Here is a 17,346-nt window from a genome sequence, read left to right as displayed (position 1 = left end):
GGAACACTAACTCAAAGCTGACGAGACATTGAACCACATCATTCTGTAGTTTAGCTAGATCAGTTGGATCAATTGCCTTATGAGAAATTGCATTGAGGAATGCACATAGCTTCACGGTGGCTAGACGTACATTTGGAGGTAGAATTCCTCTTAATGCAACTGGAAGTAATTGCGTCATGAGAACGTGATAGTCATGGGACTTTAAGTTACAGAATTTCTTCTCTGGCACATTTATAATACCCTTTATATTCGAGGAGAATCCAGATGGTACCTTGATGTTGTTTAAGCATTCAAACATGATTTCCTTCTCCTCTTTGCTTAGAGTGTAGCTAGCAGGACGTAAGTAATGGCGTCCATCATCTGTCTTCTCTGGATGCAGGTTGTCTCTTTCTCTCAAACAACGCAGGTCCTGTCGTGCTTCAAATGTGTCCTTAGGCTTTCCATACACACCCATAAAGCCTAGCAGGTTCACACAAAGATTCTTCGTCAGGTGCATCACGTCGATCGAGCTATGGACCTCCAGGACTTGCCAATAGGGTAGGTCCCAAAATATGGACTTTTTCTTCCACATGGGTGCGTGACCGTTAGCGTCTTTCGGAATAGGTTGGCTTCCATGTCCTTTTCCAAAGACGACTTTCACATCATTGACCATATCGAGTACATCCTCACCGGTTCGGTTGCGAGGCTTGGTCAGGTGGTCTGCCTTCCCTTTAAAATGCTTGCCTTTCTTTCTTACGGGGTGATTTGCAGGAAGAAATCGACGATGGCCAAGGTACACGACCTTTCGACATTTTTTCAAGAATACACCTCTAATATCACCGAAGCAGTGTGTGCATGCATTATATCCCTTGTTTGACTGTCCTGAAAGATTACTTAGAGTAGGCCAATCATTGATTGTTACGAACAACAATGCTCGCAGATCAAAGTGTTCCTGTTTGTACTCATCCCACACATGTACACCTTCTTTATTCCACAAAATGAGAAGTTCATCAATAAGTGGTCTCAGGTACACATCGATGTCATTGCCAGGTTGCTTCGGGCCTTGGATGAGCACAGGCATCATAATGAACTTCCGCTTCATGCATAACCAAGGAGGAATGTTGTAGATACTTAGAGTAACAGGCCAAGTGCTATGACTACTGTTCTGCTCTCCAAAAGGATTGATACCATCTGTACTTAAAGCAAACCTTAAGTTTCTTGCGTCATTTGCAAACTTCGGGAATTCTCTATCGATTGCTCTCCACTGGGACCCATCAGCAGGGTGTCTCAACATATTGTCTACCTTACGGTCTTCTTTATGCCATCGTAACAATTTTGCATGTTCTTTGTTTCTGAACAGACGTTTCAAGCGTGGTATTATAGGAGCATACCACATAACCTTGGCAGGAATTTTCTTACGCGGACGTTCGCCCTCAACATCACCAGGGTCATCTCGCCTGATCTTATACCGCGACGCATGGCATACCGGGCATGCATCCAATTTCTCGTACTCTTTGCCATGGTATAGGATGCAGTCATTAGGACATGCATGTATCTTCTCTATTTCTAGCCCCATAGGACAGACAACTTGTTTTGCTTCGTAGGTAGTGGCGGGCAATTCATTGTACTTCGGAAGCATCTTCTTTTGGATTTTTAGTAACTCTCCAAATCCCTTCTCAGATACACCCTTCTTTGCCTTCCATTGCAGCAATTCTAGTGTGGTTCCCAACTTTTTCTGCCCTGCATCACAAGTTGGGTACAACAATTTCTTGTGATCTTCTAGCATCCGCTCGAACTTGATCTTCTCCTTTTCACTTTCACATTCTCTTTGTGCATCACGAATGACCTGACAAAGATCATCAGCCGGCTCATCTTCTGCGGCTACCTCTTCTTCAGCTTCTCCCATTGCAGTATCATTGAAGCACGCACCATCAGGAATAATATCATTGTCGTCCCATTGTTCTTCTTCACCTTCTTCCATTACAACACCGGTTTCTCCGTGCTTTGTCCAACAAATATAGTTTGGCATGAAACCCGACTTGAACATGTGTGAATGAAGAGTCCTTGAGCAAGGATATTCCACCGTATTCTTACATATGGCACATGGGCAGCACATGAAACCGTCGCGTTTGTTTGCCTCGGCCGCACGTAACAAAGAATGCACGCCGTCAATGAACTCTTGCGAGCGGCGATCAGCATTATACATCCAATGATGGCTCATCTGCATTACATGACATAAATATCATATTAAAACCTAGATCATAATTAATTATTTATACAACATGCGTGCCACCACAAAAGATACAAATTTATGAAAGCATCGCTACAATGTAGACAATCCCAACTACCACTAAAAGAACTAAAGCTAAAATACATTTCAGGAGCACAAGGATTTCGCGACCAATCTCAACTAAAACAGACAGATCCCCCGATTGTGCAACATCTTTGGGCTTCTTCGGCTGGATCACTGCCTCATTAGCCACCGTATCTGCCTGTTGTGTAAGATGTTTTTGCACGAGTTCAACATACTCTTCCTCCTAGTAGAAGCCTGAACATCGTCCACTGCTATCCCACTGAAATTAAAACAAAAAATTAGAACTTTAATCACAACCATCATGAAAATAGGTATAAACTAACCATAATCATTAAATACGATAAAATAACTCACATTGCGATCCGGACACTTGTAGAAGATACGATCCTTGTTGGGACCCTCCTTCTTCACTCGGTACTCCATCACAATCTTCGTCTCATCACGACACTTGCCGCATGGAATGAGAGGAAGGCCCGGCCTAAGTCGCTTTAGAAACCCATGAGAGGCCGAGGACCCGGAAGCAGTTGCCATCTACTCTCTATACTCATTTTTTAATACACTATAAATTTCTCCTTTTATAAACAAATAAAATTAACAAACTATAAAATTATCTAGATCTCTAAACAATGATATTTTTAATGGTCATTGTGTTCTCGTCTTTTACTGTGGCAGGTAAGTAATTCATATGATATTTCCGCAAATTAACAGAAGAATGGGAATGTACACACATAACAGACTACTACGACGATATCGGGACGTGTGAATAAATAACCATCCGTACTAGTTGACCTTGCTTACGTGATCATCTCGGCGAGCATTTCTCCACCGGACGGCACCGTACTTGGCCACGGAAGAGCTCCAATTCTACGAGGAAGGGAACACGGTCTTCCACGACCGTTGCCGCTCTCCCTTGTAGAATCAAAGCTCCTCCTTGACGTCCGTTACCGCTCGGCAGAGAACATGCTCGCCGAAATAAACACGGTCCGCTAGTTCAACTAGTACGGATTTTCTATAATTTTCTAACTATTTTCTAAGTTTTTCATTTCATAAAAAGTTAAAATAAAAAGTACGGTGATTGACAGACTACTGCGACGATATCGGGACATGTGAATAAATAACCATCCGTACTAGTTGAACTTGCTTACGTGATCATCTCGGCGAGCATTTCTCCACCGGACGGCACCGTACTTGGTCAAGGAAGAGCTCCGATTCTACGAGGAAGGGAACACGGTCTCCCACGACCATTGTCGCTCTCCCTCGTAGAATCAAAGCTCCTCCTTGATGTCCGTTACCGCTCGACAGAGAACATGCTTGCCGAGCTGAACACGGTCCGCAAGTTCAACTAGTACGGATTTTCTATAATTTTCTAACTATTTTCTAAGTTTTTATTTATATATACTACGTTTAGGTACGGTGATTGACAGACTACTGCGACGATATCGGGACATGTGAATAAATAACCATCCGTACTAGTTGACCTTGCTTACGTGATCAGCTCGGCGAGCATTTCTCCACCGGACGGCACCGTACTTGGTCAAGGAAGAGCTCCGATTCTACGAGGAAGGGAACACGGTCTTCCACGACCATTGTCGCTCTCCCTCGTAGAATCAAAGCTCCTCCTTGACGTCCGTTACCGCTCGGCAGAGAACATCCTCGCCGACCTGAACACGGTCCGCAAGTTCAACTAGTAAGGATTTGCTATAATTTTCTAACTATTTTCTAACTTTATATTTATATATACTTTAACCTTCTTTCATGTAAATATGCAAGCTTGAAGTGATTTTGAGCTCAAATTGCTTACAAATGAAAAAAACCACAATAAAGAACCATAAATATATATAGTGAACAAAATGGCATAAGAAAATGGTAAAAAATGAGAGTATGAGATTGGTAACCTTTACAACTGAAGAATCGACGGAGGAATCGAAGAAATCGACGGAGGAATCGAAGAATGGATGGAGGAACAATGGAGGGAGGGAGGAAGCAAGAACACTACTGCAGTGAGCTTCAAAATGTGCTGAGCTCGGGCTCGGGGAGGAAGGAGGAGACGGCCGATTTATAAAGGGAGAACATTTAGTCACGGTTGATGGATCCAACCGGGACTAAAGGTAACTTTCCAACCCCGGGCGCAGCCACGGCCCGGGAGTAGACCTTTACTCCCAGTTGGAGCCACCAACCGGGAGTAAAAGTATACCTTTAGTCCCGGTTGGTGGCTCCAACTGGGACTAAAGGTCCCTGCCACCTCTGTCTGGCGCAGTAGCCATTGGGCAGGGACCTTTAGTCCCGGTTGGATCCACCAACCGGGACTAAAGGTATCTCTAGTCCCGGGCGCAAAAAATCCCGGGACTAGATCCCATTTTGGCCGAGGATCAAAGGTCTGTTCTCTACTAGTGAATGCAATTTTGATGCTGAGCTTTTCTTTCCATATACCAAAGTAGGTGACGAATAGATGCCTTGTTTCTATGTCCAGCGCACACACTTTCCTCTCTTCCATATGCGTTACCCTCACAAGAGGGTTGCCCAGGACTATTCCCTTCTCCACACAACCCTGCCTGCAGCTGTGCTAGCTTGCTTGTGTCCTGCGTGTGTGTTGTGAGCTCCGGGCGTTCCGATGGCGGAGGTACTGGCCACCATGGTGGTCGGGCCGCTGGTGTCCATGGTGAAGGAGAAGGCCTCTAGCTACCTCCTGGACCAGTACGATGTGATGGAGGGCATGGAGGCGCAGCACAAGCTCCTCAAGCGCAAGCTGCCTGCCGTCCTGGACGTCATCACTGACGCCGAGGAGCAGGCAGCGAAAAATAGAGAGGGGGCGAAAGCTTGGCTTGAGGAGCTCCGGACCATGGCCTACAAGGCGAACGATGTCCTTGACTAGTTCAAGTATGAGGCACTCCGCCGCAAGGCCAAGGCGGAGGGGCACTACAAGGAGTTCAGTATGGATGTCATAAAGCTCTTCCCTTCTCACAACCGGTTTGTGTTCCGTTATAGAATGGCAAACAAGCTCCGTATGATTTTGCAAGAAATTGATGTCCTCGTAGCAGAGATGAATACCTTTAGGTTCAAATTCAAACCACAGCCACCAATGTCCATGAAGTGGAGGGAGACAGATCCTAACATGCCAGACAATTATGTGAACATTGCAAGTGACTCAAGAGCAAAAGAGAAGAAGGCGATTGTTGATGCATTGCTTGGCCAAGGGGACAATGTGGGTCTCACAGTCCTTCCTGTAGTAGGAATGGGTGGGATGGGCAAGACCACATTAGCGAAGCTTGTTTACCATGACTCTGCCATTCAGAAGCACTTCCAGGTGCGGCTTTGGGTGTGTGTGTCTGAAAACTTTGATGTGGATTCCCTGGTTGAAAAAATAGTGAATGAAGCTAACAAGAATGGATGCCAAGCGAATGGAAATACAGCAATGGAAAAGTTTCAAAGTGCATTGAGTGGGAAGAGGTACCTCCTTGTATTGGATGATGTTTGGAACCGTGAGGTCAACAAGTGGGATAAGTTGAGGTCCTACCTTCATCATGGTGCCCCTGGTAGCTTAGTTTTGACAACAACTCGTGATGAAAAAATTGCTCGGTTCATGGGGACAATCGAAGCCCATAAGATCAAGCACTTGGAACAAAGCTATATACAAAAAATTATCAAGAAAGAAGCATTTAGTGTGCAAGCACAAAAGCCTGATGATCAGCTACTCAATATGGTTGGTGATGTTGCGAAGAGATGTTCCGGTTCTCCTTTAGCTGCTACAGCATTGGGCTCTGTGCTTCGTACTAAGAATACCGTGCAAGAATGGGAGGCGGTATTAGACCGAAGCACAATTTGTGATGACGAAAATGGAATCTTACCAGTACTCAAGCTCAGTTACAATTGCTTGCCACCGCATGTGCGACAGTGCTTTGCCTTTTGTGCTATGTTTCCTAAGGATCATGAGATTGATGTGGAAATGCTGATCCGACTATGGATGGCTAATAGTTTTATCCCGGAGCAAAAAAGAGTGTGTCCTGAAGACATTGATAAACAAATTTTCAGTGAGCTAGCTCAAAGGTCATTTTTTCAGGAGGTGCAGCAAGACAAATTTTACGGACAAATTACATGTAAAATCCATGACCTTATGCATGATGTTGCATAGGATTCAATGGGAAAAGAATGTGCTGCAATAGATACAAAACTGAGCCAAAGTGAGGATTTTCCATACTCCGCTCGCCATTTATTCTATCAGTTGGCATTGAAGAAAATGTTTTGAATGCTTCCATAGAGAAACGGTCTCCAGCTATCCAGACACTAATATGTGATGGATCCGAAATAGCAGATGTGCAGAAATTATCAAAATATTTGAGGCCTGTCTGAGCCTTAAAGACACGGCAAGGTCCATTTCTAAAGCCGAAATATCTTCGTCACCTAAGGTATCTTGATCTCTCAACAAGTCATATTGTAGCACTTCCTGAAGACATTACCATCCTGTATCATCTGCAAACATTGAACCTATCCTATTGTGAAAGTCTTGAACAACTTCCAAAGGCAATGAAGTATATGACTGCCCTCCGTCACCTCTATACTCACGGATGTTATATGTTAACGAGCATGCCTCCAAACCTCGGACACCTCACTTCCCTGCAGACGCTTACATGCTTTGTATTAGGTACTGGCTCGGGTTGCAGTAACATGGAAGCGCTGAGGAACTTGGACCTTGGTGGCCAGTTCGAGCTAAGGAAGCTTGAAAATGCTCTATCACATATTAGTGTCTGGAAGGAGGCACATAAGGAGGTGCTGGAAGGCCTCCAACCTCATGATGGGCTAAAGGCTCTGAGGATGTATTGCTGCAGTAGCAGTGGTATTCCAACATGGATGCTTGAGCTGCAAGGCATGGTGGAGCTCGAGTTAGAAGATTGCCAAAATCTCGAGAAGCTTCCTGCACTCTGGCAGTTACCGTCCCTCCAGTTTCTTTACTTAGGCAACCTACAAAATTTACATTGCTTGTTCAGCGGTGGTGCCCCATCCAAGTTTTAGAAACTGAAGATGATGTCCTTGGAGAATATGCTAAATTTTGAGATGTGGTGGGATAGGAATGAGCTGCAAGGAGAGGAGCAGATATTATTTCCTGAGGTTGAGAATCTATGGATCGTGCTTTGTGAAAAGCTGATAGCATTACCAAAAGTGTCGGTGATTAAAAAATCATCCGGTATTAAAAAATCATCCGGTAGAGATGGCCCTGAGTGCCGCTCCCCGTTTCCAGCATTGAAGGGAATGTGGTTAAGTGGTCCGGACAAGTTTCACAGATGGGAGGCGGTCCAAGGATCTTTAGGAGAACAAGTAACATTTTGTTCGCTTGAGCAACTAGAAGTTTTTGGTTGCCCAGAGTTGCCACTGCAGGGGCAGGCGCCAAAGTCAGCCCTGCTGTCACATCTAGTCACTATAGCAGCATGGCAGCCAGGCACGTCTGTGTACTAGGATTAGATGGATAGAGTTGTATATATAGCTTCCCATTGCAACTCAATAAAGAGAGCGAGTTCAGTTTTGCCATCTCCTCTGCAGAGCTTCGGCCAATGCTGGTGCTTGTGCTGTGTGTGTGCACGTTCTATTCTCCCTTCCTCTTCTACCTCCAGTCGTAGTGTGTGTGGTCGACAACGACGGTGAGCGATCGGCTCACCCGTGCGGGAGATCTCAGGACCAATGTACTTTTCCTAAAGCACCCAAGCTAAGAAAAGTAGAACTAAACAACTGTAGACAGCAAGCATGCCTACAGGCTGGTACCAGATATATTACTTCATTGTCCAGTCTGAATGTATGGGCACCAAATAAACAAGAAAATTCTGCTGAACTGGTGGTAGTACGTGAGCATAAACCCCCCCTGGGAGATCTGTGCTTAAGAGGTTGTGACCTTTTCTTCTCTGGCTCGTGTGCAATGGCGCTATGGAAATGTTTTGGACAGCTAGCAACTTTGAAAATTGCTGAGTGCGATGCTTTAGTCTACTGGCCAGCACTACTACAAAAACGATTTTTAGCAACGGGGGCTTTTTTTAGGGGCGGCTCCACTACCAACCGCCTCTACAGTGGGTGAGCTCGGGTCCCATGATTCCAGCCGCCCCTACAAATCTAACAGTAGGGACGGCTGGTGATACGAGCCGCCCCTACAAATGGGTAGGGTTGGGTTCATAAACCCGGGGTCCCTCAGGTACCAGCTTCGACGCCCGGGCTCGGCCCAGGAGAACAGCATGTAGTTCATGGGCCGGCTCAAAAGTCTAAGAAACAATGGGCCGGAAGGACAGACCGGTTGCCGACCGGAAGGTCTACCGAAAGAACGGACGCCCGCTCGACAACTTCTTCGGCCCACCTCTCCGACCAGAGCACTCGCCCCGGGAGCTAGCCGCCTCCGGGTAGACTCTCCGATCGGAAGGCCTGGCCCAAAACGCTACTTCCTACTCCGACCCCACGTCTCCGACCGGAGATTCATAGGGAGCCTGCTTACCGCTCTTCTCCGACTGGCGCGGCCAGTACCGACTGGAACCATCCGACCGGGGATTCCCTGCTCGGAAGGGATCAGGGGCGAGCGGAGAACCACGATACTAGGGCCACACCTGTACGCCTGCGGGAACAGTGCTCCACAGCCACCCTGACACAAATAGTATTGTAGGCACCGACATTTGTGACTACAGTATTGTAGGCATCATTGAACTCCCGTACGGCAAGAGGGCCCCCCGCATGCCTCTGGGCATCGATGGTGGGCGCCTGGATCCACCATACCTGGTACACGTGGTAGGGCTCCTCACACACTAACAGCATTTTGCAGGTACCGACATCCATCCTTCCTGAAGAAGCCAACATAACCTCCCATGTGCACCTGACATTCTACAGCGACATCAACAGTATTATGCATGCCGACCATCATCGCTACCCTCATTCGGTGTGGGCAACAAGACTTAGAAGCATCCGTACTCACTCCCTCTCACCTGTAAAGCCACCCCCTTTATCTATAAAAGGGGATGCGCTCCCTCCAAATAGGGAGATCGATTTTCCCGGAGGACGATTCTTCTTGAAGCTTAGATTCACTAGATCGATAACTTGCAGCCCCTCAAGCACACACTTGAACACCTAGCTCATAGCGGAGTTCCGATCGCCCTCGGCCCTTCCGGTCGGACCCGACCGGACCTCTCGCACACCCCTCCTTTCTCCTTCCCGTTTGTAACCCCACTACAGACTTCGAGCACCTGGGCTCAGGAATAAAGTCACCGACCGACCCACACTGGACATAGGGCATGTTGCCTGAACCAGTATATATCATGTGTCATTGAGTGCTAGGCCACCTCCGATCACAACGTACAACAAAACTACAAATATTCACTAGTTGGTCACTTTCTGTACCGATAGTTGGCACCGTCCGTGGGGAAGACGCTGTACGTTCAACACTTTTTGGTCATCGGATGGCCCATTTTTCCACCACCCCTACCGCAGGGGGCTCGGGCGACGCGGTTCGCCTTGGCTCACTGGAGTATCCCGCACTTCCGCCTACGGGCATGCGGGTTCCACTCATTTTCAAGCCATCCCAGGCCTTCCTCTTCGGAAGCCTGGACTTCGTCGCCGACCGGCTTGGTGTACTCCACCTCCGCGAGGAAACTCATGACCCGGCACCCATCGGAGTGACGTTCTCCGTTGACTCCGGGACGCGCGACCTCAACGGCGTGGCATCTGCGCTCCATTCCGAGCAAACTCTCTGCTCAAATCCTGCTGTAAGTAATATACATGCCGTTCTTTACTTACTACATTCAATCTTCCACCAAATACCCGGAGGGCTGCCGTTGTTCCCGTCACGGCCACCGTACGGCCAGCTCCCCTACGGCCTCGCGTCTCCCGCGGACGCGTACGCCCGAGGGCTCTGAAAGATTATGGCGCCGTCTCCTCCCACGTCTGAGTTTGTGGGGATGGCGAGCTACGGTCCCTCCTGTTTCCTCGACATCATGGACGACGACATCGGGAGTGACGGCTCCAGCATCGGCGACGTGGCACCCAGCCACCATCCGTCCCGGGAGTGCGCTATGACGGATGCTCCGGGACAGCTGCCAGGGGCAACGGAGTCCTCGTGGAGTCATGCCCCGCCGGGCCCTCACACGGAGACCTCCGAGCTCACACGTGAGCACGAGGAGGAACTACGACAATAGTGGCCGCATCAGCCACCAACTGCGCCAGCGCGCTCGGCGTGCTACGCTGTGTCCCGGGCGCGCGGACCGGCGAACGGCGCTCGGGGTCGTGCCCGTTAGGTCCAGCGCCACACCCCGGACAGAGGGACCGATCCCCCACAGTTCGCTCGAGCCAGTCAGAACATTGCCGCCGCGGCAATGCTCCTACGCGGCCTGTCCGAGCCGAACGACCCTCGCGAACGGGCGATCCACCGGAACCTTCGGGCACTGGTGGAGACCGCCGCCATTCAACAAGCGGAATGCTCCATGTCGCGACGCCGACTCGCGACCTCGCTCCCCATCCGGGGAACAGGGACGCAGCATTTGGGGCACTACACCCTGTCATCGCAACAACCGCTGAGTGCGACACATGAGGCCACAGCGACGCCTCATCCTGACCTGACGACCGCTCCACGTCAACTGCCTATCTACACGTGGCTCAGACCGAACCGAGGCACATGCAGCGGCGACTGGAGTCCCAGCACTGACGGCCCGGGACCACCGACCTTTGCCCACATCCCCTAGCAAGTGCTGTTCCTACCGCGCTCCAACGGAGGCCATGGCAAAGGTAAGGCCAAGTGCCAGGATCAAGATGAGGGCCCCTCCACGTAGAGTGGGAAAAAGAACAGAAAGGATCGCCGCCGACCGGCTAACTCCACGACGGTCATCACGGCCGACCACCTAGGCATGCAGCCTCAGCAAGACCGATCGGGACACTTCCATGAGCTCATGGAGAGCCCGTGCACCAACCACAACTATGCCATCAACCATCTCTACAAGGACTGCCAGCTCCTCAAGCGCCTGCTGAGGTAGACTGGCAGGCCGAGGGACGAAAAAGGCAATAGAAGAAGGGGGCACATCAGGCGAGGATCCAGACGACTGAAGGCTGAATTGATCCGACCGGACGCCTACTGACTGAAAGACCACGACGACGACGTTCTCTCCCAATGCTTGAAACAGCTATGTCGTTTTTCCCTTTCCCTAAGTTTCAGTCTTACCATTATTCACTAAACGTACGCTCCTATAAGAGCACCCCGACCCGAACACTTTTCGGCTCGGGGCGCTCGGGGGCTCCACTAGGGGGCTCTACTACCCCTCTGTTTTGTTTTTACCTTGAGTACTCTTTTTCATATGGAGAAAACTCCTTCCTACCCGAATAGAAGGGCAGTTTCGTTCTTTTGATTTACCTTACGTAGCTTTGCTTTAAAACATTCCGACTGATCGCATCCCACCTTTTCCTACGGTTACAATTGACCGAGCCTAGCGGGCCATGCCCCAGGCTTACAACGTCACAGCCTATGGGACAAACGGGCAGGTACAAGAGGGAAAGAAACAAAAAAACAAAATTATGCTAAGGGAAAACTAAGGAACGAAAGGGAACAAGCTTCCCCGAATGGAGCAACTCCATCACAAAAATAGAAACCCGATTGCAGTCATCAAAACACACCACGAACGTCTTACACGGGGGCTCCCCCATGAGCTTAAACTTTCTACGTTTATTAACTACTTACATTCTGCAAGCTACTAAACCGACCCAGCGGCATCTGCTGGCGGCACGGCCGACGAAGGCGCAGGCTGCTCACTCCCCGGCGGCACGACTTTCGGCTCAACCGAGGCCGAGGCGACATTTCCCCCCGAACTAGGCTCCGAGCTATCTGCAGGCTCAGAAGCATTCTCTCCACGCATGCTTTGGGCCATGTCTTGACGGTGAATGTCCATCACCCACTTGGCGGAGACTTGCTCTAACACCGACCGCGCGTGCGGCAGCAAGCTCACCCCGATTGTTTGGATGTCCTCCGTGCTCAGACCCTCAGCATACCCACCGTAGATAGCGTCGAAGTCCAGGCTCAGGTGGTGCGTCGCCACCGAGGTCAGCACCCCCAACACCCCATAAAATAGCCCGCTCCTGACAAGGTCCTTGACCACGTCCGGGACCTCCACCAGTTGGGCTGCGGGCGCGTAGGTACTTGGCACCGACCCGAAGATTTCTGAGACAACGAGCCAGGCAGCGTTGTGGATCTGGTCCAAATCCCCTTCGAGAGCACGTCGCTCTTCATGGGACTTGGCCAGCTCCTCGGCGTTCCAACTGAAGCTCGCCTTGGACGTCTCTAGGTCTCGCTCCAGCACCTTCACCTTCTCACCCAACTCTAGAGGAAGGACGACAAACTCAGAAATAGGCTGAGGGAAAAATCAACACCACGAGAAAACAAAAAGGTACGCACCAGTGCGAGAGGCCTCAAGGGTGGAGAAGTCCTCCGCCTACCGAGTCACCTGCTCACGCAGCCGGGCACTCGCGTCCTCCATCCCCATCGCCTAGCTCCGGAGCGTGAGCACCTCCTGATCCGCCTCCGATCGGGCCCTCTGCTCCGCCTCTAGGGCCTTCTGTGCCCTCTCTAGGGTGGCCCGCTCCAGCTCAAGGGCCACCAAGGCTTCTCATAGTGCCACCTCGGTGTTCGCCAGGGATGCCCGCACCCCCATCTCAGCCTCCTCGTGATGAACCCTCTCCGCCTCGAGCCCTTGCTCGACAGTGGTCGCCCGCTCCGCCGCACGCTGTCCCTCCACCTACGCCACGGCTGCCTCGGCCGTCCGGACCTGGGACTCACGGCAGGCAGAGTCCACCCGACGCTCAAGCTCGGCCATTCAGGCATGTTCCACCCGGAGGAAGTGGGACTTGCGGGACGACACCTTCCTTATTTCCTGTGAAAAACAGGCATGCTAAAAACAACCAACAAAAGACTCAAAGGGTAAGGGAGAGTACCAGAAACTCACCTCCGTGGCGAGCTGTAGGTCGACCTCAACCAGCTACCGAGCAAATTGGGCCTGCTTCCGGGCGCTCTCAAGCTTTGCGGCTAGCTTGGTGAGCTCGGACATCGCGGCATGCCCTTGCCCCCCAAAAATGTCCTAGAGCTGGCGCTCCTAGGAATCCCGAAGGACGAACATCGCCTTCGACGGGTCCTCAGGAAAAGACCACTCTAGGTCACCCTCCGATGGACCGCCGGAGGGCCCAGCCTCCGACTGGACCACCGCTAGCTCCTGCGGTGACACCACCAGCCCCCGCGGCAACACCGACGGCTCCGCCGCGGTGTCCGCCTCATAATCGGACGGGATCTCCACTACCTCGTCCGCACGGGACGCCACTGGGCGCCCCGACTCCGTTCTGGCCACACTCCCCTCCGGCGCCTTCGGCCCCGACGACAAGGGTAGGTCGTGCAGCCCTCCACCCGTCGAGGTAGGGACCTCGTCCTCCCTCGACTCTTCCGCCACGCCCAGTGGAGGGGCCGCAAGAGTTACCTCCGTCACAACCCCCACCGTCGGCACCGGGATCGTGGCCAGCAACACCACCACCGCTGTCACATCACCAGCAACTGCCCCAGGGGGCACCGCCCCTAGGAGCAAAGGCTTCGTCACCGCCACCCTGCTGCCCCCTTCACTCGCCGCCACACGCTGCAGAGTGGGCCCCCAATCCTCTTGCATGGGGGTTAAGGCGATGCTCAACCCCGGCATCCCCCGGCCGCTAACAAAGATCGCAGGTAAGCCAGACTCCAGAAAGACTCAACCAGCAAAGATCAAAAGAGCGGCGAAAGGAAACATACCGAGAGACGAGCGGCACAACTCGGAAAATAGACTCCGACGACCACGGACCTACGGGACGAGGACCGCTCCCAGACCACGACACGCGCCCCCCACTTCAGACGGGGTCGAAACCGTCCCGATCGGCTCCTGCCCAGCCTTCGGGCCGCTAAGACCTCTGGCTCAGGACTCCCCGATCGGAGAAGCAGGCGGGGCATTCTTCGACTGCAAGTCACGTGTCGACTAGGCATCGGTCTACCCCTCAAACCGCCTAGACTAATCAACCGCACCCACAGTCGGCAGGACCTCCTCCGGCTGCAAGACCAATGTGGGCACCGGTTCCATCGCCGCACGAGCACCCGTCCGCTCCTCGGACCGCCCGGCTCGCTCAGCCGCGTCCGCCACAGGCGACGACAAGACCGGCGACACCGCCGAAGGGCGCGGTGACCGCATCTGCTTCGCCACACATTTGCCGACAACATCCTCACTCGCCGTGCGCTTCTTCGACGCAGAAGCCGCCACGCGCCGTGAGGTCCCCTGCTGATCATCAGCGGACGTCGTCGCAGGGCTGAGACGCTTCACCGAGGTCACGATGACCTCCTAACTCTCCACCCCCTCAGATGAGGATGCATCCTCCTCCTCTGTGGAGTCCTCCGACTGGAGCTCCAGCTCGACATCAGCCTATTTTTCCCTAGTCCTGACACGCCGGGCAACCTCCATCTCCTTCGCTTGCTTCCGACCAGCCACCTCGCCCTTCTTCTTCCTCCTGGCGACTGCTGCCTCCTTCTGAGTGGCTTGCCGGGCCTGGCCCTCCGGTCCCTTCGGAAGATGCGGCTAGGACTTATACTTTCTGAGCCCCTAAGAAACGTACGACCCCTAATCAAGAAAATGGGAAAGGCAGAGAAGAATGCACAGATTAGAGAAGGGGACATACCGGGCGGGACATGATCGAGGAGTTGAAAGGGATGGGCCTCCCTTCGACCTTCTCCCTAGGCTTTAGCTACAGCACCCGGCCAATACGACTCCAGACCTCGTTGTCCGATAGATCCTCTGACGACGTACGATCCAGATCCGCAAGGCCGTCGTACATCCACATCGGCCGCACCCTCTCCGCCAACGGCACAACCCGGCGATGGTATAGGGTGTGAAACACCCGCACCCCATTGAGGCCGCTCTTCATGAGCTTCCAGAGCTCCTCCTCGATGACCCCCACCTTGTGCTTCTCTGTTTTGGCGCAGCCCCACGACCAACTCTTTTGTTTCTCCGGCCTCCTGCCGATGAACACCAGGAACGGCGCCGCCGCTGGATTCCTAATGTAGAACCACTCCTCATGCCACCCCCGGTTGGAGTCATGAGGGAGGTACCCAGGATACGAGTCTCCCATGCCTGGCTTCCTCTGTAGGGCAAATCCTCCCATCGGCGAGGTCTCACACGAGTCCCCCACTGTCAAGGCTCTCGGGGAGAAGAGCCGCCGGAAGAAGTCCACGTGCGGTTCCATCCCAAGGAAAGCCTCGTAGACGGTGACGTAACCGGCGATGTGCAGCACCCTCGTTGGGTTGAGATGCTGTAGCTCTAGGCCCCACTCATTGAGAAGCCCGCGTAGGAACCAGTGCGCGGGGTATCCCAAACCGTGCTCGTGGAAGGTAAGGAATGAAACCACCTCGTTGGGATGAGGTTGCGGGAACTCCTCCCTTCCAGGGACCCTCCAGTGCGCCACCTCCCACGACGGCAGAAACCCCTTCATGATGAAAGACTCCAGCACTGACTTCCTCACAGTGGACGACTTCTAGTCCGACATCTTCGCCTTGGAACGCAACAGGATCAAGTGAGTTCCCCTCTTCTCCCTCGCTCTCCCCCTTCTTTCCCATAAACCTCTGCGGCTCTCAGGAACGCTCACGGGAAGAAAAGGATCGAAAGAAGGCAGCGGAAGAAGAAGAACAGGTAAAAGAACGGAACAAAAACCCTCTTCCTGCTCCTACTTAAAGGAAAGGGAATAGCGGTTAGGAAAGGGCGTGCCGATCGGGGAAGGCGGAAACGGCAGAGCAGGGCTTTTCTCTCTTTTTTCGTTTAATGTAGACGAGATGTGCCCTGAACCGACGGGACGTGCCCAGCGCAGCGAAGCGGCTCCTAATCAGACGGGATGTGGCCGGGCCATGGCCCACCACTACCGCACGATCAACCACTACCACACGACGGGCACAGGAACCGAAGTGCCACTGCACGCGGGTGGCTTCCCGCCTCCCCATGCCAGACCTGGGGAGACCAAAAACACGAAATCTCCGCCGGGAGACCAACCGACCCCCCGAATCGATCGAGTCGCTCGGGGGGAAAATGCCAAGGCACGGGTAGGAAGCGAAGGGATGCCCCATGCGGGCCATGCCGACTCCGTCCCAAGCGACAAGCATGGGTCCCGATCGGACGTCTCCGACTGAAGCTCTCCGAGCCCCGTCACTCCGGTCGCCAAGGTAAACACTATCAAAACCCCCTCTATTTCTTTAAAAACATTCATACATCCATATGCACATTCAATCCATACGCCTGAACCCCCCGGACGGTTAGGGCATGAACCGCTTGGGGGCTCAGGAACTAAAGCATCGCACGTGCAGCGAAATGCATCAGAACGCTCCATGTTGCGTCACGAAGCGGGGTTGCCTCATTCGATATGGGCAACCAATAGAGCTTGGGGAGAAAACCATAGATGAGCACCGTGTGGCCCTCACCCGGTCCGGCAGACTGGGTCATCTCAACCTTCTCGTTCGATCCTGAACCTCTCGCTAGGCCCACAGAATCTCCATCGAAGGGGAGGCCGTTAGGCCACTCGGGTCGGTCTCTGGAACAACCTAGGCATCTGTCGGGTTGCAGGTAAAGGAGTAGTGGAATGTCACAAGAGGGCTATGCCAACCCCGTCACGAACGATGGACTTGGATTCCACTCGATCACACCCGTTAGCGAACTCACCGAGCTAGTCTTCGAGCCCGAGCGATCGGGACAGGCGACGAAACTCAGCCCCTCCGGTTGTGAGGAACCAAGGATGGGGTAATGCACAATACTCACATTGACCCCCATGAAGGCCCGATAGGGCTCAGGGGCTCAAGAAAAACGCCAAGGACGGCGACCTCAAACTCGCTAGATCCACGACTCCGACTCGCCCGATCCTGCGGCGCGCACCGACGCCAGGGTCTACGAGCATCGCCTCGTCCGATCTTTAACCAACTAACTACGCTTCGGCTTCAGATGGCTTCACTGCGCTCCAAAGAAACCTTGGGACCGTGACCCCAAATTCGCGTCGACAGGATCTTTGACATCCGACTA

At 52.3% G+C, this 17,346-nt stretch overlaps 1 protein-coding gene across 1 annotated transcript in view; it reads left to right on the top strand.

The window, feature by feature from the left end:
• Positions 1-4,843: 4,843 nt before the first annotated feature.
• LOC136527890 (putative disease resistance protein RGA3) overlaps positions 4,844-17,346 on the top strand; it is a gene marked incomplete at its 3' end in the record, with an annotated part of 37,052 nt that continues 24,549 nt past the window's right edge. The window contains exon 1 of the mRNA XM_066520746.1: positions 4,844-4,913. Within this exon, the coding sequence (XP_066376843.1) occupies positions 4,905-4,913 (9 nt within the window). The remainder of the gene's footprint in view (positions 4,914-17,346) is intronic.

This window comes from Miscanthus floridulus, chromosome 19 (genome assembly GCF_019320115.1).
Source record: "Miscanthus floridulus cultivar M001 chromosome 19, ASM1932011v1, whole genome shotgun sequence".
NCBI classification, from domain to species: Eukaryota; Viridiplantae; Streptophyta; class Magnoliopsida; order Poales; family Poaceae; genus Miscanthus; species Miscanthus floridulus.
The sequence above is the reverse complement of the archived record's forward strand: the minus strand, read 5'-3'. Positions and strand labels throughout refer to the sequence as shown.